The sequence below is a fragment of the Ovis aries genome, chromosome 15, assembly GCF_016772045.2.
Source record: "Ovis aries strain OAR_USU_Benz2616 breed Rambouillet chromosome 15, ARS-UI_Ramb_v3.0, whole genome shotgun sequence".
Taxonomy (NCBI): Eukaryota; Metazoa; Chordata; class Mammalia; order Artiodactyla; family Bovidae; genus Ovis; species Ovis aries.
The window spans coordinates 47,153,245-47,179,597 of record NC_056068.1 but is presented as its reverse complement, the minus strand read 5'-3'; the positions used below and the strand labels follow the sequence as shown (position 1 = coordinate 47,179,597).

Sequence of the window (26,353 nt, the reverse complement as noted above, 5' to 3'; positions counted from 1 at the left end):
GACAGAGGTTCTGGGTGCAGCAGACTTGGGTATGGCATAAGCCCTTTTGGAGGAGGTTGCCATTAACTCCACCATAGAGCTAGACTCTTGGAGGACACAAACAGAACCTTGTGTGCACCAAAACCCAGGAGAAAGAAGCAGTGACCCCACTAGAGACTGATCCAGACTTGCTTGTGAGTGTCTAGGAGTCCCCAGCAGAGGTGTGGGTCAGTGGTGGCCTGCTACAGGGTTGGGGGCACTGAGTATAGCCATACATGCGTGGGATCTTTTGAGGGCAGTTGCCATTATTTTTATTACCTCCACGATAGTTTAAAGTGAGTGAAGTGAAGTCGCTCAGTCATGTCCAACTATTTGCCACCCCATAGACTGTAGCCTACCAGGCTCCTCTGTCCATGGGATTTTCCAGGCAATAGTACTGGAGTGGATTGCCATTTCCTTCTCCAGGGGATCTTCCCAACCTGGGGCTCGAACCTGGCTCTCCCACATTGTAGACAGACGCTTTACCGTCTGAGCCACCAGGGAAGTCCTTATCTTGGGAATTCGGTTTCTCTATGGGCCATTGTATTCTCAATTCTCCAAAGGAGATCCATTATCCTTAGTTCACTAAGCTAGTACTACTTCCCATAAATTCCAGAAACATAAACATAGCTCCACCCATCAACAGAAAATTAGATCAAAGATTTATTGAGCATGGCCCCGACAATCAGAATAAGACCCAGTTTCCCCCTCAGTCAGTCTCACCATCAGGAAGCTTACACAAGCCTCTTATCCTTCTTCATCAGAGGGCAAACAGAATGAAACCCACAATCACAGGAAACTAACCAATCTAATCACATGGACAACAGCCCTGTCTAATGCAATGAAACTGTGAGCCATGCTGCCTAGGGCCACCCAAGGCGGACTGGTCATGGTGGAAAGTTTTGACAGAATGTGGTCCACTGGAGAAGGGAATGGCAAACCACTTCAGTATTCTTGCTTTGAGAACACCATGAGCAGTATGAAAAGGCAAAAAGAGAGGACACTGAAAGAGGAACTCCCCAGGTTGGTAGATGCTTGATATGTTACTGGGGATCAGTGGAGAAATACCTCCAGAAAGAATGAGGGGATGGAGCCAAAGCAGAAACAACACTCGATTGTGGATGTGACTGGTGATGGAAGCAAGGTCTGATGCTGTAAAGAGCAATATTGCATAGGAACCTGGAATGTTAGGTCCAAGAATCAAGGCAAATTGGAAGTTGTCAAACAGGAGATGGCAAGAGTGAATGTCGACATTCTAGGAATCAGCAAACTGAAATGGACTGGAATGGGTGAATTTAACTCGGATGACCATTATATCTACTACTGTAGGCAGGAATCCCTTAGAAGAAATGGAGTAGCCATCATAGTCAACAAAACAGTTCGAATTGCAGTACTTGAATGCAATCTCAAAAGCGACAGAATGATCTCTGTTCGTTTCCAAGGCAAACCATTCAATATCATGGTAATCCAAGCCTATGCCCTAACCAGTAACGCTGAAGAAGCTGAAGTTGAATGGTTCTACGAAATCTAAAACATCTTTTAGAACTAACACCTAAAAAAGATGTCCTTTTCATTAGAGGGGACTGGAATGCAAAAGTAGGAAGTCAAGAAACACCTGGAGTAACAGGCAAATTTGGCCTTGGAATGCAGAATGAAGCAGGGCAAAGACTAATAGAGTTTTGCCAAGAGAACGCACTGTTCATAGCAAACACCCTCTTCCAATAACACAAGAGAAGACTCTACACATGGACATCACCAGATGGTCAACACCAAAATTAGGTTGAATATATTCTTTGCAGCCAAAGGTAGAGAAGCTCTGTACAGTCAGAAAAAAAAACCAAGACTGGGAGCTGACTGTAGCTCAGATCATGAACTCTTTATTGCCAAATTCAGACTTAAATTGAAGAAAGTAGGGAAAACCACTGGACATTCAGGTATGACCTAAATCAAATCCCTTACGATTATACAGTGGAAATGAGAAATAGATTTAAGGGACTAGATCTGATAGACAGAGTGCCTGATGAACTGTGGACAGAGGTTTGTGACATTGTACAGGAGACAGGAATCAAGACCATCCCCAATAAAAAGAAATACAAAAAAGCAAAATGTCTGTCTGAGGAGGCCTTACAAATAGCTGTGAAAAGAAGAGAAGGGAAAAGCAAAAGAGAAAATAAAAGATACACTGATCTGAATGCAGAGTTCCAAAGAATAGCAAGGAGAGATAAGAAAGCCTTCCTCAGTGATCAATGCAAAGAAATAGAGGAAAAGAACAGAATGGGAAAGACTAGAGATCTCTTCAAGAAAATTAGAGATACCAACAGAATATTTCAAGCAAAGATGGGCTCAAAAAAGGACAGAAATGGTCTGGACCTAACAGAAGCAGAAGATATTAAGAAGAGGTGGCAAGAATACCCAGAAGAATTATACAAAAAAAAAAAAAATCTCCACGACCCAGATAATCATGATGGGGTGATCAATCACTTAGAGCCAGACATCCTGGACTGTGAAGTCAAGTGGGCTTTAGAAAGCATCACTTCGAATGAAGCTAGTGGAGGTGATGGAATTCCAGTTGATCTCCTTCAAATCCTGAAAGATGATGCTGTGAAAGTGCTGCACTCAATATGCCAGCAAATATTGGAAATTCAGCAGTGGCCACAGGCCTGGAAGAGGTCAGTTTTCATTCCAATCCCAAAGAAAGGCAATGTCAAAGAATGCTCAAACTACGCACAATTGCACTCATCTCACATGTTACTAAAGTAATGCTCAAAATTCTCCAAGATAGGCTTCAGTAGTATGTGAACCGTGAACTTCCAGATATTCAAGTTGGATTTAGAAAAGCCAAAGGAACCAGAGATCAAATTGCCAACATCTGTTGGATCATTGAAAAAGCAAGAGAGTTCCAGAAAAAAAATCTATTTCTGCTTTATTGACTATGCCAAAGCCTTTGACTCTGTGGATCAGCATGAACCGTGGAAAATTCTTAAAGAGATGGGAATAACAGGCCACCTGACCTTCCTCTTGAGAAATCTATGTGCAGGTCAGGAAGCAACAGTTAGAACTGGACATGGAACAACAGACTGATTCCAAATAGGAAAAGAAGTACATCAAGGCTGTATGTTGCTACCCTGCTTATTTAACTTCTATGCAGAGTACATCATGAGAAATGTTGGGCTGGATGAAGCACAAGCTGGAATCAAGGTTGCTGGGAGAAATATCAATAACCTCAGATATGCAGATGACGCCATCCTTAAGCCAGAAAGAGAAGAACTAAAGAGCCTCTTGATAAAAGTGAAAGAGAGTGAAACAGTTGGCTTAAAGCTCAACATTCAGAAAACTAAGATCATGGCATCTGGTCCCATCACTTCATGGCAAATAGAGAGGGAAACAGTGGAAACAGTGTTAAACTTTATTTTTGGGGGCTCCAAAATCACTGCAGATGGTGACTGCTGCCATGAAATTAAAAGACACTTACTCCTTGGAAGGAAAGTTATGACCAACCTAGACAGTGTATTAAAAAGCAGAGACATTACTTTGCCAACAAAGGTCTGTCTAGTCTAGGCTATGATTTTTCCAGTAGTTATGTATGGATGTGAGAGTTGGACTGTGAAGAAGGCTGAGCACTGAAGAATTGATGCTTTCTAAGTGTGGCGTGGAGAAGACTCTTGAGAGTCCCTGGACTGCAAGGAGATCCAACCAGCCCATCCTAAAGGAAATCAGCCCTGAATATTCATTGGAAGAACTGATGTTGAACATGAAACTCCATTACTTTGGCCACCTGATGTGACGAACTGACTCATTTGGAAAGACCCTGATGCTGGGAAAGATTGAAGACAGAAGGAGAAGGCAATGACAGAGGATGAGATGGTTGGATGACATCACCGAGTCAATGGACATGAGTTTGTCCAAACTCTGGTAGTTGATGATGGACAGGGAAGCCTGGCGTGCTTCACTCCATGGGGCTGCAAAGAGTTGGATACGACTGAGCAACTGAACTGAACTGAACTGACAGCTAGAGTTAGAAAACATTAAGTTTGTATGGTTGCCCCCTCTTGGTGCAGTGGTAAAGTATCCTCCTGAAATTTGTCAGAAAGATCCCTTGGGACAGAAAATGGCAACCCACTCCAGTATTCTTGCCTAGGAAATCCCATGGACCGAGGAGCCTGATGGGCTATAATCCATGGCGGGAGGGTGTGGGGGTGGCGACAGGGGTTACAAAGAGTCAGACACAACCTAGAGATTGAACAATGGTTGAGCTAGAAACTACCTCTTCTAAAAACTATTGCCAGATTATCTTCAAGATTCATATATTAACTGGTAACCTCAAATTGCTGAAAATTTTTGAAAAAGTTATTTTCTTTTTGTGAACTCAGACTTGTTCCTTCTCTTAAATGTATCATGCAAGCAAATATCAATCAAAGGAAAAAATTTAAAGAAAATGGGAAAAATGTCAAAGCTACAAGGATGATACAAGAATGCATGGTAATAAATGAGTGTTTAAAAAAAATACCAGACTTTGAGCGACCAAATGGGCTACAAACCTCCAAACTCTCATGATGGAGGGATTGTACTGGGATCCTTCAGAACTCTCATCTAAGAGTCCACAGTCAAACTAGTTTTATCTCCAGATCTACTTGTCATATCCATTAAAATTTGCTAAAAACACATTTAGATGATTTTAATGTTCGTCAAATCATAGCAATCATTTAAAAAGGGTGATTTGTATTGTGATTAGGCCATGCATGCCTATTCAGAGAAGTAGCAAAAAATATCTGAAAAGAATTCATTTAGTTTTTGATATGAATCTTCTTTTGCTGGTAATGTCAAAAGGAGAATGTTAATTTCCTTTTAGAATTTTTTTTTCTGATTTAAAAGTGATTATGTCAAGAATAAATGTATAGGTAATTTAACTAAATTATTAATGCATACTGCAAAGTCGCTTCAGTCATGCGCAACTTTTTGTGACCCAAAGCACTGTAGTCCACCAGATTCCTCTGTCCATAGGATTCTCCAGGCAAGAATACTGGAGTGGGAATCCCTGCCCTCTTCCAGGAGATCTTCCTGACCCAGGAATCGAACCCATGTCTCCTATGCCTCCTGCATTGGCAGGCGGGTTCTTTAGTACTAGCACCACCTGGGAAGCCCAAATGGTTAACTAAAATTACTTTAAGTATCTTATTTCAAAACTTTCTCATACGATGTTTTAAAACATAATTTTCCAGTCTCTGTTTTCTTGCTCATAAATCTGCAATAGCATTTCACATGGTCAAAATATTGATAATTAAATGTCTTGCAAAATAAAAAATTTTAGTTAAAAGCAAATATTTTGTGTACCTGAAGTGTAAGATACAAAGAGGTGAAACCAAGAGATGATGCTCAGTTGACTCATTCATGTCAAAGAGTGCATTCTGCACTATAAAGAAATTTGAATTACATTTGAAAGACAGTGCAAGGGCATACACTGTTTTAAGCAAGGGAATATCAATTTTAGAAAGGTAAGATTGTTGACAAAAAGAGAGACGCATGGGGAGGGAAGGTGTGACCAGGTGAGATGACAGACCAATAATACTGACGAGAAGGGGTGTATGAGTGCAACGACAGAAAGACATCAACAACAGAGTGAGGAAGCAATCGTGGAAAGGAAAGCCCGGTTAGCCAATTTCAAGCTTGTCTAGTTGGGCCCTTGGACAGGATAAAAGTTCATGAGGAGCAGTCCTAGCAGGGCTTTTCTTTAGAACTCTGTGGCAGGCACGATGTAGACATAGAAAACACGGCAGGAAGGAGAGGGCGGAAACGAATTGAGAGAGTAGCACTGACATATATATATGTATATACACTTCCATATGTGAAAGAGATAGATGGTGGGAAGCTGCTGTATCGTGCAGGGAGCTCAGCTCAGTGTTCTGTGATGACCTAGAGGGGCGGGGTAGAGGGGCCATGGGAGGGAGGCTCTCGAGGAAGGGGATATATGTATACCTATAGCTGATTCATGCTGTTGAACAGCAGAAACTAAAACAACATTGAAAAGCAATTATACTTCAATTCTTTTTAAAGTACCTGAAAAACAATAGAGTCTGAGAAAAGCCAATGAGTCTAGATTTAAACATGACTCTAAATCTACACTGGCCCCTGTGAAGACACATCATTCTTATTCATTAAGTAAAATCAAAAGCACCTTATTCCCTGACCCTAAATCCTGTTTTACATGTCTTTGTATGTTCTTTAAGATTCAACTAAAAACTAATAATTTGCTAATGTTGCTTCCTGTATGAATACTTATATTAACAAACTTAGTCATTAAATTTAAGTTCTTTTCAACTATTCTTCTGTGGCCACCTCAGAAGTCCATACAAAGTCAAACATCAAAGAAAGCTTTCCCCTTTCAATCTGCAACATGCTTTATGTCTACAAATCTTTAAAAGTCTGTAATACCAAATTATTGGAATGGTATATAAAATATTAATGCATATCGGTTACAAGTTCAAGTGGTACAGTAAGAAAACATAGCTAATGTTCCAAAATGATACATAAAGGAAATAAATCTGAATTTACAATATCTACTTAAGGTCACTTAATGATAGTCTGAAACAAGAAAGATACATATGAAGAAAACAAACACATTTGCTTGATTTCACAGAATTTTTGAAAAGAAAATGAAAGGTTTAAAAATCAAATCAGGAACAACACCAACAACAAACCCTAGAACTATATTTATGTGTTGGTCCCAATCTGAAATAACTGAGGACAATGTACATAAAAATTTGAGATTCATGAAGAATTTTCTCTGAGTAACCAATATTAATAATTGCTATTTTTGTGTTTACTTTCCCCTTTGATTCCTGGGTTGGGAAGATTCCCCCGGAGAAGAGCATGGCTAGCCACTCCAGTATTCTTGCCTGGAGAATTCCATGGACAGAGTAGCCTGGCAGGCTACAGTCCATAGGATCACAAGAATCAGGCACCACTGAGCGACTAACACTTTCACTTTCACTTTCCCACTCTAAATTCCTAGAACTTCATTGTAATTTATTGTGAGATGTGCTACAGAGTCATTTCAATAACAGCAAACTATAAACTATGCTATGCAGAGACTGTTTCAAAATGATGTTCAGTATAATTAGGCTCAGAGAATGCAACTTTAAAAATATATTTGTTCTACTCTCAAGAAAATATGTCTGCATCTCCTAAAGTCTCCAATAGCTCTAAATTCCAGATCTCTGAGTTCATCCTGATGTGATTCCCAGGAATTCACAGTTGGCAACACTGGCTTTCTTTACCAGTGGCGTTACCCTACCTCTCAGCAGTCAGTGCTAATATCCTCATCCTCATCACCATCTGCCAGGACCCTGCTCTTCAGCAGCCCATGTACCACTTCTTAGGCATCCTGCTTGTGTTGGACATGGGTCTGGCCACCACTATCATGCTCAAGATTCTAGCCATTTTCTGGTTTGAGTCCAAGGTCATTAGCCTCCCTGAGTGTTTTGCTCAAATTTATGCCTTTCACTGCTTTGTTGGCATGGAGTCTGGTATGTTCCTCTGCACGGCTTTTGATAGATACATAGCTATTTGTCACCCTCCTCACCATCCATCAATTGTCACCAATGCTTATTCTTCAAATCTTCCTTGTTCAAGGTGCTTCAGAATGGCTTGCTTGTCATTCCAGTACCTCTGCTTGCTGCCCAGCATAATATTGCTCCAGGAATGAGATTGGGCATTGCCTATGCTCTAATCTCGGAGAAGGCAATGGCACCCCGCTCCAGGACTCTTACCTGGAAAATTCCATGGACGGAGGAGCCTGGTGGGCTGCAGTCCATGGGGTTGCTAAGAGTCGGACACAACTGAGCGACTTCACTTTAACTTTTCACCTTAATGCATTGGAGAAGGAAATGGCAACCCACTCCAGTGTTCTTGCCTGGAAAATCCCTGGGACGGGGGAGCCTGGTGAGCTGCCATCTATGGGGTCTCACAGAGTCGGACACGACTGAAGCGACTTAGCAGCTGCAGCATGCTCTAATCTTGTGGTCACTAGCCTGGCTTGTGATTGCAGGAGGCCAAACAGATTTGCTAAATGGTTTTGGCACTTGAAATGGGGAATGATCTAAGTCTTATAATATTGTCATACACTTTGATTTGCACTCTGTACTTAGACTGAACTCAATTGAAGCTGCATCTAAAGCATTGAGCACTTGTAGCTCTCATCTCATCCTCATCCTCTTCTTTTATACAGTTGTTGTAGTGATTTGAGTAACTCACCTGGCAGAGACAAAAGCTGCTTTGATTCCAGTTCTGCTAAATGTGCTGCACAATACTATGCCCCCTTCCTTCAACCCTATGGTGTATTCACTTAGGACTCAGGAACTTAGGTCAGGCTTCCAAAAGGGGTTTCATTTGAGTTTAGAAAAGAAAGCAAGGCACCCGAAACCTTCTCCATGATGTATAGGTACTTCAACATCTTTAAGAGTAGATATTAGACATTCAGAGATGATGGGAAATGTGAATGCCTTTGAGATACCTTTCTCACATTTTTGTATTAAAAAACCATTAAATTACTTGAAAGAAAAAAAAAAAAAGCCTTCACAGTAGCTCTAAATTATGGGCAAAAGCTAAGTATATGTGAGGAAAGGAAACACTTTCTAACAAACAAATCAAATGGAATAAAAACTGTAATTAATGATTTAGCTCTTTTCTCTGCAATAAATAGGATATAAGAATGGTATACACACACACACACATTTGCAATCAAATAAATAAAAGTGAATGGGACGTGAATTACAAATATTGCCTGTTTGCTGAGAGCTGTGACTTGGAGCAAAGTCAGTCTTGCTGAACAAGCATCATTCCAGTAATATGAATGCAGATGCAGTGGTAGGAAATACTGCAGATGAGCAAAGCCCAGCTGGACTATAATGAGGCTTGGGGAGAATATGGCTAGATGAGCAGACTGAGGAGAAAGTCGTAGATCAGTAGATGAATGCATGAGAGAGAGAGGGAGAGAGAGAAGTATTCAGAAGGATCATGATCTTGCTCCATTGGTTTCTCCACATCTGCTCTCTGCCCTTTCTACACTGTTCTGAGCCCTAGAAGTCTGAAGCTCATATACCATATGACCCAGTGTCCTTTGTTGTCTAGCACTCAGTTGGATTGAGCTCACTGGCAGATTACTGTTCACGAGTTGAAAGAGTTTGGGTTGTTTTTTTTTTCTTTTATCCTTAGCCTGCTTTGACATCAGGGCTCTGATGTGTCCCTTAAGGTCTTGCCTTGCTGACCATCTGCTTGAGGCTACAGTTCTTATGGTTTTTACCCAAGAACACTTTTTTTTCTCTCTTTTCCCCTTAAGGGCAAGGGAGCACTTCAGTTCTTATGATCTTAGTCTCTCAATACCCAACCAGTCAATCCTAAAGGAAATCAACCCTGAATATCCACTGGAAAGACTGATTCTGAAGCTGAAGCTCCAATACTTTGGGCACCTAATATGAAGAACCAACTCACTGGAAAAGACCCTGATGGTGGGAAAGACTGAAGGCAGTATAAGGGGACAACAGAGGACGAGATGGTTGGATGGCATCACTGACTCGATGGACATGAGTTTGAGCAAGCTCCGGGATATGGTGCAGAGCTGTGTGCTGTGTGCTGCAGTCCATGGGTCACAAAGAGTCAAACATGCCTGAGCAACTGAACAACAACAATCCTGTATTTATTGTTTTCTCAACATTCGTTTTTGTTTCTTTACTCCCTCCTACAACTCTGTTAATATCAACTTCACTGAATTCTTTTCTGAGTCACATTGTTTGTGAGTCTTTTGTTTATTTTTGTGACTGATTCTTCAGCTTTACCTCTATCACCACACCTCTGCTACAAGCTACTTCTTGGCTTCTATGACAATAGTCACACAAAGATATAGGCTGCTTGAGTAAGAGAGGAATTTATAAATGATCAAACCAGAAATATCTGTAAGGCAGGAAGCAAATGCAGAATTTTCATCCCAGTGAAAAATCTTGCCCTGAATTTTCTTTTTCCATGATCTTAGAACCAAAGATAGCAGAAACAAAGCTTAGGCTATTAGTGTCATATATTTCATTATGTTCTGGGCTGGTTTACATTGAGCTCATGCTTGCTATCATTGTTGTTCAGTTGCCAAGTCCTGTCTGACTCTTGCAACACCATAGACTGCATCACTCCAGGATCCTCTGTCCTCCACTATCTCCTGGAGTTTGTTCAAATTCATGTGCACTGAGTCGGTGAGGCCATCCAACCAACTCGTCCTGTTTCATCCCCTTCTTCTTTTGCTGTGTAATAATCTAATCCTCTGTCACCCCCTTCTCTTTTTACCTTCAATCTTTTCCAGGATCACAATCTTTTCCAGTGAAATGGCTCTTTGCATCATATATTTTATTATGATCTGGGCTCGTTAAATTGAGCCCATGCTCAGAATATTTCGTTAACTTGCTGAGATCTGTTATGGGTTACCACTTGAAAAATGAGGTCTAATTTGTATGCAGGCCAACTAGATGTTAGTATTTTTATTTCACATTGATTATAATCACTCATTTTATAGCTAGAATTAAAAAGTAAATTCTATCATTCTCAAGTATTCTGAAAACAGCATGGAGTATTTTTCCTTATTAATCTGGCTTTCCACACAAACTTGCATTTATTTGTATTCATTTAGAGGCTGACAAAGAGAAAACCCAATGTTCCATGCACTCGTAAAACTATGTTCTTTAATAGTAACATATTTCAGAGCATTAAAATAATTTAAGTAAACACATGCTTGATATTTTCAATAAAGATACAGGAAAATGGTATTTCTGTTAAATAACAATGACACCATCAAAGTGCCATGAAAGAAAACAAAAATTACATGTCATTCCAGCAGAGATAGTCTACACATTACAGTCTAACAGAATTTAAATATCAAGAATTTATGCAAGAGTAACAGTGAGAATTTTCAAAGGCATTAAAAATATTGAAGAAAAATTTATGAGAAGATGGGAATACGAGACCACCTAACCTGCCTCTTGAGAAATCTGTATGCAGGTCAGGAAGCGGCAGTTAGAACTGGACATGGAACAACAGACTGGTCCCAAATAGAAAAAAGAGTACGTCAAGGCTATATATTGTCACCCTGCTTATTTAACTTTTATGCAGAGTACATCATGAGAAACGCTGGACTGGAAGTAACACAAGCTGGAATCAAAACTGCCGGGAGAAATATCAGTAACCTCAGATATGCAAATGACAACACCCTTACGGCAGAAAGTGAAGAGGAACGAAAAAGCCTCCTGATGAAAGTGAAAGAGGAAAGCGAAAAAGTTGGCTTAAAGCTCAACATTCAGAAAACGAAGATCACGGCATCCGGTCCCATCACTTCATGGGAAATAGATGGGAAACAGGGGAAACAGTGTCAGGCTTCATTTTGGGGGGCTCCAAAATCACTGCAGATGGTGACTGCAGCCATGAAATTAAAAGACTCTTACTCCTTGGAAGAAACGTTATGACCAACCTAGACAGCATATTCAAAAGCAGAAACATTACTTTGCCTACTAAGGTCCATCTAGTCAAGGCTATGGTTTTTCCTGTGGTCATGTATGGATGTGAGAGTTGGACTGTGAAGGCTGAGTGCTGAAGAATAGATGCTTTTGAACTGTGGTGTTGGAGAAGACTCTTGAGAGTCCCTTGGACTGCAAGGAGATCCAACCAGTCCATTCTGAAGGAGATCAGTCCTGGGATTTCTTTGGAAGGAATGATGTAAAGCTGAAACTCCAGTACTTTGGCCACCTCATGCGATAAGTTGACTCATTGGAAAAGACTCTGATGCTGGGAAGGATTGGGGGCAGGAGGAGAAGGGGACGACAGAGGATGAGATGGCTGGATGGCATCACGGACTCGATGAATGTGAGTCTAAGTGAACTCCGAAAGATGGTGATGGACAGGGAGGCCTGATGTGCTGTGATTCATGGGGTCGAAAAGTGTCGGACACGACTGAGCGACTGAACTGTACTGCACTGAAGAAGTGCAGACCATCAATTTTCAAAATAACCCATTAACTTTGTTACAGAAATGAAAATCAATCAGCTGCAGAGATTTTGAGCAGCTGAAGTTGTCTTGGTGCATTGGTCAGAGGCTGCTGGGCCAGAACTGGTACTCTGTGATGCTACATTCTGAACAGTTGTGAAAGTTGTTTTTACCCAACTTGTCTACAGAGCTGTTCATCTTTAGCAGCATTTCAATATCACAGATCTTCTTAAAATAAGCAAGATGATTCCCACTTAGATTTGATGCACTTGAAGAGTCTTTTGCAGTAGTTGACCTCAATAGCAATGGATTCATTTGTGACTATGAACTCCTTAAGCTGAAGGAAGCCAATATGCCATACCAGGATATTAAATGAGAGAAATTATGCAAAATTCCATGTTGGATAGCAACTTGTTGAATAAGTATGGGAAGATACGTTTTGACAAATTTATTTGTATTTTCCAAGAGATAAAAAGTAGTGATAATTGACAAAATCTCCCACAAAGCAATTAACAGGGAAGAATGGAATTGTGGTCAGGATCTTCAGAGCCGCCAGTGAAGGAATTAGTTTATGCTCTCCTTCTAAATTCTGCCCTTTACACTGGCCTGTATTTTATCTCTATGTATCCTTTTCCCTGTTAGAATGTCCATCTCTTGGAGCTTGTTTAGATGATTAGATATGAATATTATTAGACAGCAATTTTGATTGCCATACAGTGTTCTATTTTTTACTTGAGAATTCTGGTCAGAAGGTATGTGGATATGAGTGTCCTTTGCTTATTGTTATAGCAGTAAAAATTTGCCAGTGTCACTAACTATGAAGAATATAATGCAAGCTCTTTATAGACTTTAATTCTTAAAATCAGTAGATTTCTACAGTATTCTATCTGCCTGATCCTTTTTGTTCCTTTAACAATATTTTGTTGCATTCAATAAGTGCAGATTTTTCTACTTTTTAAAAGGGAAAAGTAAATAAGTAAAAGCATACAATTATGTAAGAAGTTGGAGGAGGACATGGCCACACACTCCAGTACTCTTGCCTGGAGAATTCCATGGACAGAGGAGCCTGGCGGGCTCAGTCCATGGGATCACAAAGAGTTGGACATAACAGAAGCAACTTGGCATGGTATGTGAAAAGTAAGTATAAATGGATGTTATAGAGAAAAAACTACCTTAAAAGCGCATTTTTCTCTCATATCCAAAGTGTAAACAATTGACATAATTTCTCCAAAATACTTGATTTGATAAATGTTTATTCGTTTTAAAACTTTGTCATCAACCTCTCTTCAAATTTGAAATGGTGTTGAACGCGACACTTTTGAGGCGAGACTACACTCAGACTCAAACATGTGCGGCAGTCAGGTGTGCTGCGTGTACACGCGTGCTCAGTCACTTCAGTCGTGCCTGACTCTCTGCAACCCCAGGGACTACACTGTCCATGGAATTCTTCAGGCAAGAACACTGGCGTGGGTTGCCATTTTCTACTCCAGGTTAACTTCCTGGCCAGGGATCTAACCCAGGTCTCACACAGTGCACGCAGATTCTTTACCATCTGAGCCACCTGGTATATGTAGGACCTAATGTACTCTTGCATTGTCAAGCTGTTAGCTGTGGTTTTCAAAATCGTGATGTTACTCTAGCTCTAAATATTGAAGTAACTTGGTAGCAATGCATTACTTCAAAATAAAGGATTTATGTAATAAAGAAAAGAAAGTCAAGCAAATGCATTAAAGCTGTAATGAGCATTTATTCTATACAAATGTAGACTCTTGAGACTGGAAATCAAGGTTTCTTTTGGTTTTAGGAAGCAGAATCTCCCTTAAACCAACATCAGCCAAAAGTATGTGACTTAGGAGGGTACAGTGGCTTATCACAGAAGCCAGGGAGAAAGTGAAACTGGGCTTCCCAACACAGAAATTTGAATTCTCATATTATTTTATGCCTTTGAGCAGCATGGTCTCTTACCTTCTCTGTGCCTATGAGGGAGACATAGAAAGAGAACTAGCCCAATTTTCTCTTCATGTAGATCAGTTTTATCTACTTCTCTATGAGTGTGGACAGGAGTACATTCAGGTTTTCTAGATTCTGAAGCACATGCAAATTTAAGGATCCACTTAAAAATTAACCACAAAATAAATATTTACTTAGAATTGAGAAAAAATTAATAACACAAATTTAACAGCTGTAATTTCACATATACTACAGAATCCTGAAAAATATAATTTATTACCAGGTAAATATCAATAACAAAATTTAGATATAGATTTTACTGATATAATTTCATGTTTATAGAGTAGTTGTAGAAGTAAAACAAATTTTGCATATTCTTTCACAGATTTCCCAATAGGTTGCATTTTACACCAATTAAAAAAAATTTTTCTCCCTTTCCTTTTGTATGTGTATACATCTACATACTATTTTTTTTCTGAGCAGTTTTGAAGTAAGTTGGAGAGACTATGACTGTTTACTTTTACAAATTTTAGTGTGTATTTCTAAGAATAAAGACATTTACTTGCATAACTATAACACATACAACAGAATCAGGCAAATTATGCTGATACTTTACAATAATCCAATCCACAGTACACATCCAAATTTTGTCAATGGTCTTTATGATGTCATTTGTAGCAAATCTTTCTAGGTTTGGGATAAAATCCCAAACATTTCAGTTGATTTCTCTATGTTTTCATTTTGATATAAGATTTCCTCGCATTACTTTGATCTTTATATTTTATAAGAGATATGGTAGGCATTTGCAAAACAGCCCTAGATTTGGGATTGACTGGTGTTTTCTCATAATTAGTGTGGTGGCCTTGGACATGTGCCTTCAAGAGAAGCTGATTTGTGAGCCCTGTTGATGACAGCTGACTGCTGCACCTTGGAACGTGCCATGACACTCACACCAAGATCGTGCTTCCCTTGGCTGTTCCAAGACAAGACTGAACAAAGTAGAGGAACTTGAGCTAGGTCCTTGCTGCCAAAAGTGGGGCTTTATTAATGATCCGACTTTGCTTGTGGACTCCCTGGTAGCCTGGTTGAGACATTCTCAGAGCTGCACTAAAGATCTAAAATTAGTGATTGTCCCTATTCTGCTGCTGCTCCTACTAAGTCGCTTCAGTCGTGTCCGACTCTGTGCGACCCGATAGACGGCAGCCCACCAGGCTCCCCCGTCCCTGGGATTCTCTGGGCAAGAATACTGGAGTGGGTTGCCATTTCCTTCTCATTGCATGAAAGTTAAAAGTGAAAGTGAAGTCGCTCAGTCGTGTCCGACTAGTAGTGACCCCATGGACTGCAGCCTACCAGGCTCCTCCATCCATGGAATTTTCCAGGCAAGAGTGTTGGAGCAGGGTGCCATTACCTTGTCCCTATCCTATTTTGGTTTAATTCTCCAGTCTAGCCCTTGCAGAAAAAAAGATAGATCCTGGAGAATGGCTATCCCCTTGGTAAAATTATTTGCTCTTAGAGTATTTGATATTAAAATAGTCACTTCAGCTATCTTTTGACTAGTGGTGTCGTTGTTGTTTAGTTGCGAAGTCATGTCTGACTCTTTGTGACTTCATGGACTCTAGCCTGCCAGGCTCCTCTGTCCATGGGATTTCTCAGGAAAGAATATTGGAGTGGGTTGGCATTTCCTTCTCCAGGGAGTCCTTCCAATACAGGGATCAAACTTGCATCTCCTGCTTGGCAGGTAGACTCTCTACCACTGCGCTATCTAGGAAGCCCTTTTGCCTAGTACTAGCATTGTGTAACTTTTTTCATCCTTTAACTTTTAACCTATTTGTGTCTTTTTACTTCAACATTACCGTTACTATTAAAAAAGATTATTGAAATGGTTAACTTTAGTGTATCATCTTTTACTTGCTTTTTTACTTATTATGTGTTCTTTATTACCTTTGCTACTGCTTTTTTTCTTTTTTTTTTTTGCCTTCTTGAGGATTAAATAACTATTATGATTGCATTTTATTTTCTAGCTTAACACAATTGCAAGAAATAAACAGAAAAACTAATAGTGGAAGATGTGAATTCACTATTTTTTTTCCAAGGCAAATCAAGAATATACACAAAAAGTAAGCCTAATAAATGAGATATTTATGAATATATACCCCAATAACGGACAATATTCATTCTTCTCAGGGGCATGTGAAAAATTAACAAAATATGCTTTTGTAAAGCAGATTACGAAATACCATCAGCAAGCCCTATAGAGAGAAATGAAACAAGCAGCTCTCATCACAGTGAATCAAAACTAGTAGTATAAAATTTTAAAATAGCATTTTTAATAAGTAACCAAGAGCATAATTAAATGACAATAAGACAGCAGTTTCTTACCAAATTGGCACATAACTTTTGGAATGGAAGAGGAGGAGTCCAATACAAAACAGGAATTTGTCTTGAGGAAATAATCAGATCAGAAATGTAAAAGTTTCACATATGGATCAATTGCTATAGAATTTTTAACAGGATCCATAATATGAGATTAGGGTATCTTTAAGTAAATTATGAACTTTTATTCAATTATAATAATTCTGATGAAAATGGGCTCATAAATGTTAAATAAAAATACCAGTCTATACTGTAGCATATTATGATTTTTTTGTTAAAACATATATAATAAATATATATATAATTATATTTTATACATGTATTTTTTTTAATCAGGATAAAATACATGTGAGGTTTCCTCTAAGTTGTAGACTATGGGTGCTTTTTAATATCTTTTTAAAATACCTTCTGTTTTTCCAAATTATTCAATATATGTTGACATTATTTTTATTATCTATTTTAAGTAGATAAAAATTGAATCAGTTATCTTTAAAATTACTGCTATTATCATGATTATTATCCTAAGGATATATATTAATCTAATTTTTCCTAACTTAATATGTAAGTATAATATGCTTAAACTGTCCAAGACTTTATTTTCTAGACCACCATAATGTTTATCACTTCCCTTACTTGAAAGTAAACTTTATAAACCAGGGGCAATGTTCATATACTTCCTAGCTTAGCTTAGAGAGTAGAAAATTCTCAATAACCATTATTAAATGGGAAGATGAACTAATGCATGAATAAAAGAAGAAATGTTAACAAATAAATCAAGGTATGAATGAAAGAGAGTCCGTACTCAGTTGCTTTTGATATGTTTTCCAAAGGGCAGTGGGTAAAAGAGAAATATTGCTTGCTGTTTAGTTACTAAGCTCTGTTAGACTCTTTTGTGACCGCAGAGACTGTAGCCCACCAAGGTCCTCTGTCCATAGAACTTCACGGTCAAGAATACTGGGGTGGGTTGCCATTTCGTCCTCCAGGGGATCTTCCTGGCCCAGGAATTAAACCCATGTCTCCTGTGTCTCCTCCATTGCAGGCTATTCTTTACTGCTGAGTCACCAGGAAAACCCTAAAGGCAAATATACACATGAGATAAAATATTTAAAAGAAAATATTTAATCCTAGTTTTCATTAAAATAATTTGTGTTTACTTTCAATCTTTCCCCTAACAAATATACATGCTAATGCACAATCACACATATATGAGAGTATTCACATATTTGTGTATCATTTCAGCACTAAAAGTGGAAAGTGTTTACTCTGTTTCTTCCTTTTATAAAGGATTGATTCCCACATCAACACTTGTATCTTGATACTCTGAAATATCCCATTGGGACATTTAACACACATTTTCCTTTAAAGGCTCAGTTTGATAGTACAGATAGCAAGGAAGCAAGAGATTGCTTGCTATGCAAGCACATTTATTCTAAGATTTGAATTTTTTTTAACCAAGATCCTGAATACTTGGACCAGATTGCCTTCAGCTCACTGTTTTGCTGTGAAAGCAAAGCATAAGGTAATTAATATATACAAAAGAAAGGATAATGGCAGGATTACTTTTCTTTCCTTTTGTCTTGTAGACAGTAAGACAAAGTGAAGAAGGTCTATGGATACATAGCAATTGCTTATTATTTCTCCAGAAATAAATCTTTGATTCTAGTCACACAATTTTAAGGCAGAAGTGTTGTATGATATTGGACGTTCTTGAAAAATGTGTATTTCCCCAAGTGTAACATTGTGGTTATGATTATTTCTATTATTTCTCTATCCAAAGAGAAATTAGAAGCAAATCACTCCCGTGACAAAGAGAAATAGGAAAATACTTAGAAAAATGGTTCTCAATCATTAGTCTGATGGTAAAAGTGCTCTTGTTTTTCCCTGATTCTTTTCTTATTCCTCCTAATCATAATGTAATTTCCCTTGATTATATACTACAGAGACAAACCTATGACTTTTGTTTCATTGATTTTGGATAGAAAAAATTACATGGAGTAAAGAACCCTCAAATGAAAAGAAAAATATGAATCCAAGGATTAAACATGGTCTAATGAAAATACATCTATTACCTATTAAGTTTAAGGATGAAGATAGGCAACAGATATATCAGAGATGTATTTTATAAGTGGCCATAATCCTGTGTTTGTATTATTATTCCAGTAACTCTGAACACACCCCAGTACCCTATTTTTCTTCAACACAAGTAATTATTCTTTCTGCAGAGAAATTATTAAGGCACTGAACTGACATTGTTCACTCTTGTCAAGAGACGCTTTTACTCCAAGAGAAGCTGCAATATTGCATTGTACAATGCTATTTACAATGCAATACACAGTTCAAGGTTTTTCATTCACTATGTCAGCAAATCTGGAGGACCTAGCAGTGGCCACAGAGCTGGAAAAGGTCAATCCTCATCCCAATTCCCAAAAAGGGTAGTACCAAAGAATGTGCTAACCATCGGATAATCACACTCCTCTCATGCTAGTAAGGACATGCATAAAATCTTGCAGGCTAGGCTTCAGCATTATGAGAACCAAGAACTTCCAGATGTCCAAGCTGGGTTTAGAAAAGGAAAAGGAACTAGAGACCAAATTGTCAAAATTCGCTGGATTATAGGGAAAGCAATGGAATTTCAGAGAAAAACATCTATCTCTGTTTCGTCAGCTATGCTAAAGCGTTTAACTGTGTGGATCATGACAAACTGAGGAAAGGTCTTAGAGAGATGGGAATACCAGATCATATTCCTTGTCTCCTGATAAACCTGTATGCAGGTCAAGAAGGAAGAGTTAGAACGCTGCATGGAACAACTGATTGGTTTAAGATCCAGAAAGGAGCATGACAGGGCTGTCTGCTGTCACCCTGTTTGTTTAACCTATATGCTGAGGATATCATGTGAAATGCTGGGCTGGATCAGTTACAGGCTAGAATCAAGACAGGAGGGAGAACCCTCAACAACCTCAGATATGCGGATGATACCAGTCTAATGGCAGAAAGTAAAGAGGAACTAAAGAATCTCTTGATGACGGTGAAGGAGGAAAGTGAAAGAGCCAGCTTAGGACTAAATATTAAAAAACTAAGATTGTGGTATCCAGACCCATTAACTGCATGGCAAACAGAGGGGAAAAGGTGGAAGTACTGACAGATTTCCTCTTCTTGGGCTCCAAACTCACTGTGGATGGTGGCTGTAGCCATGAAGTCAGAAGATGATTGCTTCTTGGCAGGAAAGTGATGACAAACCTAGACAGTGTGTTGAAAAGCAGAGACATTACTGTGCCGACAAAGGTCCGTATAGTCAAAGCTCTGGGCTTCCCAGTGGTCATGTACGGTTGTGAGAGATGGGCTATAAAGAAGGCAGAACTCCAAAGAATTGATGCCTTCAAACTGTGGTGCTGGAAAAGACTCGTGAAAGTCCCTTGGGCAGCAAGGAGATCAAACAAGTTAATCTTAAGGGGGATCATCAACCCTGAATATTCAATGGAAGGACTGATACTGAAGCTGAAACTCCAGTATTTGTTCATCTGATGCGAACAGATAACTCACTGGAAAAGTCCCTGATGCTGGAAAAGATCAAAGGCAGAAGAAGAGGGCTTCAGAGGATGAGAAGGCTATATGACATCGTTGATGCAATGAACATGAACTTGGGCAAACTCCAGGCGATGGTGAGGGACAGGGAGGCCTGGAGTGCTGCAGCCCATGAGGTTGCGAAGAGCTGGACGCAACTGGGTGGCTAAACAACAATACAGTTCAAAGCATGTATTGAATATCACAGTTAAGAGAAACTCTTCAATGCCTTAAAGTAGATAGATGGAGAAAGGAATAGAAATCCTATTTTTCATTTAATTAGAATTATGTTCAAACTGATAGGTGGTTTAAGTAATTTATCTCTATTGACCAAACGAATATATTTGTTCTGTGTTTGTCATCTTATTCTTACCACTCTGTATTTTGTTTCCCTACTTTACCAAGGGAATGTTTATTTGTGTATCTTTCTAGTGATCTTTTTTAAAAATTAATTTTTATTAGAGCATAGTTGATTTACAATATTGTGTTAGTTTCACATGTACAGCAAAGTGAATCAGCTCTACGTATACTTATACGCACTCTTTTTTAGATTCTTTTCTCATATAGGTCATTACAGAGTATTAAGTAGAGTTCCCTGTGCTATACAAAAATTTCATATCAGTTATCTTATATATAATGTATGTATATTTCAATCTCAATTTCCCAATTTATCCCTCCCCTCCTTTCCCCCTTGATAACCATGTTTGTTTCCTATATGTGTGACTCTAGAGATCTTGAGGAATATGCTTTGCATTTTTTATTCTACTAGTTTATTTTATGCATTCCGAGTAATACTAATTAGATTATAACTAAAAAGTTTTCAAAGTCAAACATAAAATGTTATTCATTTATTTATTTCTTCTTTCATCCATCTGTTCATTTATTTTAAAGGTTATCTGATATGTATCAGGTGGTTGTTAGATACTGGGGATTTTAATGTAAATACAAACTGTCTTTTTTTCAACTATACAAACTGTCCTTAACATAAATAATTTTACTGAATTGTGGAGGATTCCCACTACGAATTGATTTTTATAGCACCATGAGTTAAATACAATGAAAATAATTATTATTTGAATAAATCAGTTCCTTGCCTCTAATTATGGCAGTTTATAACTATTATTTTAAGATTATTTATAGAATGTTTCACTACTATCACATTCAAGAGACATTCAATTCTTTCTGAGGATTTTTTAATGAATATGAATTAACTATATTTGATGAAGGTTGAAAGATGAGCACTGAAATGGCAGAGAACCACATATCACAAAGCAGAGAATATCAGTGTGATATGAATAGAAAACAGCAGATAGCGTCCTGTGACAGTCAGTATAACTGTCTTAGATTTTGTAATGACCCAAGGAGAAGTCCTTGAAGGGTGTGTATATCAATATGTGCAACCTGTGTTTCTTTTTTTTCCAAAACAAAGCTCTAACAAATCTAATCTGTCATTTCTTGGTGGCACTTTCTGATGCAGAATTTTGAAGTGATATAGATAATGATATTGAAATAGACACATTTATTAATGGAAGGTAGAATGAATATTCTCTCCAATGGAACGCAGTAAAGGATTCATTTAGTGGCACTCAATGGTTTTCTAGAGCATTAATTTTTGTAAGCATTGCAAAATTGCTGTCAGTCTGAAAAATATATACAAATATTGAACACACAAAATGTGGTAGCATGTTTCAGTATGCTCCTTCAGTGTTCTTTTCAATATGATTTTCTGACTTTAATAGCATAATATGCACATGAAATTTTCACAATTACATCTTGATGATATTTTACAACCGGAAACCCATTTCTCTCACAACTAGATCAAGAAAGATAATATTCCCAGCATGTCACTAGACCCCTCCTCCTCATGCTTCTTTTCACTCATTCACACCTGGGAAAAACACTCTTGTGTGTTAATAGCACCTATTTCTTTGACCCATTTTTGTATTTAATGTAAATGGTGTTAAACATTACACTCTATTTTGTTTAGGTTTTAAAATTAACAGTTGTGAGATTTATATTTTTCATATTGTGCATGTAGTTATAGGTTGTCTATTGTCATCAAGTTTCACTGTTGGAACACACCAAAATTTATTTACCCATTCTGATATCAATAGAAATTTAGATATCTTCCAGATTTAGATTACTAATATACTACAAATAATATTGGAATAATCATTCAATTAATAGTTGATAATGTAGTGAAGTCGTTCAGTCGTGTCCGACTCTTTGTGACCTCATGGACTGTAGCCTACCAGGCTCCTCAGTCCATTGAATTTTCCAGGCAAGAGTACTGGAGTGGGTTGCCATTTCCTTCTCCAGGGGATCTCCCCAACCCAGGGATCGAACCCAGGTCTCCCGCACTGCAGGAAAACGCTTTACTGTCTGAGTCACCAAGGAAGCCTTTGTTCTGGCAAAAATAGGTACACATTTTTAGTTGGAATGGATGTGATGGCAATATGTACACTCACCATCAAGATATGCCAAAATTATTTCAAACCTACACTCGTACCAGTAGTGTATGAGAATTCCAGTCATTCCATGTCCTCACCAATACTTGGTATCTTTTATGCTTTTTCATTTTAACTATCTAGTTTGGTATGTGTTTCTATGCCATGAGACATTCAGATGGCATTTATTTTCCAAATTATTGTAAAAAATGGTGACTACTTACATGTTTATTGTCACTTTTTCCCTCTTTTGTGAAATATATATTTTATGTAATTTGTCCCTCCCTCTTTTTCTTATTGCTATTGTAAGAGTATTTTAGATATTTTGAATAGTAATTTTTGTTGAACTTATGTGTTGCAAATATCTTATCCTAGTCTGTGGCTCATTTTTCATACTTTTGGCCGTGTTTTTTAATTTAAAAAATTAATTTTAACTTAAATCACACTGTTATTTTTCTGTGGGTAGCACCTTTTGTTGTCTATTCCAGATATTAAAGAAGATATGTATATTGCATTTCACATTTAACTCTACATTTAAAAAAAACTGTTGTATGAACAAATTGTGTATCTTTTCCCACAATGTATATCCAATTGATCCAGTAATACTTATAGAAAATTGTGTATTTTCTCCCAATCTATAGTGTTTCCTCTGTCATAAATTAAATGACTTAATGTGTGTTTCAGAATTTGGTTTCTAGACTCTGTACTTCTTATAATAGTATTTTTAACTACACTTAAAGGGATGAGTAATTTGTTTTTTAAGGAAGTTATAGAAATTATCCTTATGCATATCTTTAAGAAATGGAAAGATAAGGTTAAAATCTATATATTTCTCTTCTATACTGCTCTTCTTGTACTACCTGATCTTGGAAAAATTGAGATGTAATAAAATCTCAAGGAGATTAAGTGAACTATAAAAATCAATTATAGAATCCAGTTTTCTATCCTATAAATTGGTGGGATTTCCATCATGATAGTTGACGTTTCTGTGAAAAATATGATAAACTGTCTCATATTCTGGTAATTGTAGGGTTATTAAGGTGTTTAATAGAAACCAATTCTTTTTTCCTTGGGAAATTGGTCACAGAATTATTTTCATTCCAAGTATAAAGCTTACATACATTTTTGGTGATTTAGAGCCCACTGGCTAAATTATTATCTGTTGTTTGCAATCAGCCTTAGGCTTGCATGAAGCTCATTTTTCTTACCTGTTTAGCAGAGACTACAATAGCACTAAATTTCTTCCTTCCTTCTTCTGACCTGACTCCTAGACACTGCAGACCATATTTCTTAAGGGAGGGGTAGGAGAGGATTCTAGCTTCTTCAGTGCCCAATGCTTTCCAAGCACCATGAAGTTAACTAATGGCTCTCTGGATATTTATGAATTATTTATCACTTATTATTTAGCAACAATGAAGTTCCTATTATCTGATAATTGCATGATTTTTTGTGGTTTACTTCCTGGTCAAGCATCTAAATTATCACTTGTCCCCTCAAACCCAGTGACTTCTCACGGACTTGATCATTTGATTTCCATACTTTTGCTTATTGATTCTTTTCTCTGGGATTCCTTTTATAAATGTGTCTCCTTTACAGCATGTTTTCCCTTCTGAATAGGTACCAAACACCTTCTCTTCAACACCAACTCCTCCTTCAAAATCCCATCAACAATAATAAACATCACTTTAATAGTCTAGTGCTCATTTAGGAGGTTGCACATACTTTTATTTTAATTATTACATTTACTGTGATAAATAGTATGCATCTTTGTCCATTAACTCTGATGTCCTTAATGAGTGAAGCCCTTCTACTCCACAATGTCACATTTTAGATGTTCAATACATATATATGAGAAATTAAAAGATTAATAAAAGGATGAGGTAGCACTTACTTATCTCAGATACTTAAACTGAAAATGAGATTTAGCCATAAGCATGGAATTTGGAATTAATTAATTTTTCTCTTAGATGAGAAATATATTTGATGTGAAGTAAGAAATATCAAATGTAAAGTTGCATTTGTTTATACCATCTCCTACTAGAACTCGACTAAAGTGTTCCATTGTGAAATATATGAAAACGTAAATTCAAAAGATCAGACAACCAATGAGAAAACAATAAAAATTGGAGATGTCAGTGTATTTATTGAATGATAAATATTACTAGAGAAACAAGCATAATCAAGGCAAAGTACATGAATTATTTTCGTAAAGTATAATAGTGTGAAACTAGTTTGCTTTGTTTTTACTACAGACACCAGATAATCTCAGAGGACAATGTTTAAAGGTAAAGTAGAAAGATTGGTAGAAAGACATAAAAAAAAAGATTCATTACCATTGATATATTTATGCATCCTAAACAAGATTAGCCACTTACAACCTATTACTGAAAGCTTATTCTGATTAGAAATTAAGAGCATTCTAATAAATGCACATAGACCATGATAAGAAAAGGCAAAAATAAGCCAATTTAAATGTGAAAAAACCAAATCAAAATTTTTCTGATTTGTGAGACCTCGATCTCCATTGAGAAATGCATAATTTAATATTTACAAAAGGTTTCAAACAGTGCCTTAATAATTAAATATCAATGATCAGCTATTAAACAATAATAAGGATTTTTAAAGTCCTCATATCTTTTGGTTCATGGGTATAGTGACCAAAGGACACTAAGATCACATCCACAGGGAGATTCGTTAACAAATGAAGTTTTCTATCCAAAATCTCTTTAGAGGAGATATAACAGAATTACTTTTATTATAAATCTATGAGGGTGAAAAACTAGTTTTAGAAAACAATTTTGAATCAATGTCTGTGATGTGAACTTGAACTGCTTAATAAAATTTTGTTGAGTGAATAAATGAACTAATCAATAAACAAACAGAAGACATACTATCACTCAGGAAAGTTGACTGTTTGATCAAATAAACTACAGAATTTTAAAACACAGAAAAAGAGAAAGTAACCATAAACTATGTTTTCTCTTGTCTTTATCTTACTCTAGGAAAAGTCACATAAAGTTTAAGTCTATTTGATTATGCTAATGCTGAATAAAACGGAGCGGGTCCCACCCTCATTCATTCTGAATGGAATCCCAGGACTGGAAGAGGTGCATATTTGGATTTCCTTCCCATTCTGCTCCATGTATGTTGTAGCTATGGCAGGGAATTGTGGCCTCCTCTACCTCATCTACTGTGAGGACTCCTTGCACAAACCTATGTATTACTTCTTGGCCATGCTTTCCCTAACTGATCTTGTTATGTGCTCTAGCGCAGTCCCTAAAGCCCTCTCCATCTTCTGGTTTCATCTCAAGAAAATCAGCTTTGATGGATGCCTGATCCAGATGTTTTTCATCCACACCTTCACAGGGATGGAGTCTGGGGTGCTCATGCTCATGGCCCTGGACCGCTACGTAGCCATCTGCTACCCTCTGCGCTACTCTACTATCCTCACAAATCCCGTCATTGCAAAGGCGGGTCTGTCCACCTTTCTCAGAGGGGTGTTGCTCATCATTCCCTTCCCTTTCCTCACCAAGAGACTGCCCTATTGCAGAGGCAATGTAATCCCCCACACTTATTGTGACCACATGTCTGTGGCCAAGTTGTCTTGTGGAAATATCAAGGTCAATGCCATCTATGGTCTGATTGTTGCCCTCCTGATTGGGGGTTTTGACATCCTGTGCATCACAGTCTCCTACACCATGATCCTGAGAGCAGTGGTCAGCCTCTCTTCAGCACAAGCTCGGCAGAAGGCCTTCAGCACCTGCACGGCTCACATCTGTGCTATAGTTTTCTCCTACAGCCCAGCCTTCTTCTCCTTCTTTTCCCATCGCTTTGGGGGCCATACAATCCCTCCCTCTTGTCACATCATTATGGCCAATATTTACCTACTGTTGCCTCCAACTATGAATCCTGTTGTGTATGGGGTGAAAACCAAGCAGATAAGAGACTGTGTTTCAGGAATCCTTTCAGGTTCTAAGAATACCAAATCCTAA

General features: G+C 37.9%; 1 protein-coding gene and 1 pseudogene across 1 annotated transcript; both read left to right on the top strand.

Annotated features, from left to right (window-relative positions):
* Window positions 1–7,186: 7,186 nt before the first annotated feature.
* LOC114118350 (olfactory receptor 56B1-like) lies at window positions 7,187–8,448 on the top strand (annotated as a pseudogene).
* A 16,948-nt stretch (window positions 8,449–25,396) lies between these two features.
* LOC114118417 (olfactory receptor 52N4) lies at window positions 25,397–26,353 on the top strand. The gene has a single exon (XM_027979444.2). The coding sequence runs from the start codon at window positions 25,397–25,399 to the stop codon at window positions 26,351–26,353; it is 957 nt and encodes a 318-aa protein (XP_027835245.1).

Excerpts from the sequence above, each read along its gene's own strand:
- LOC114118417 (XM_027979444.2), top strand. The coding sequence starts at position 25,397 with ATGCTAATGCTGAATAAAACGGAGCGGGTCCCACCCTCATTCATTCTG.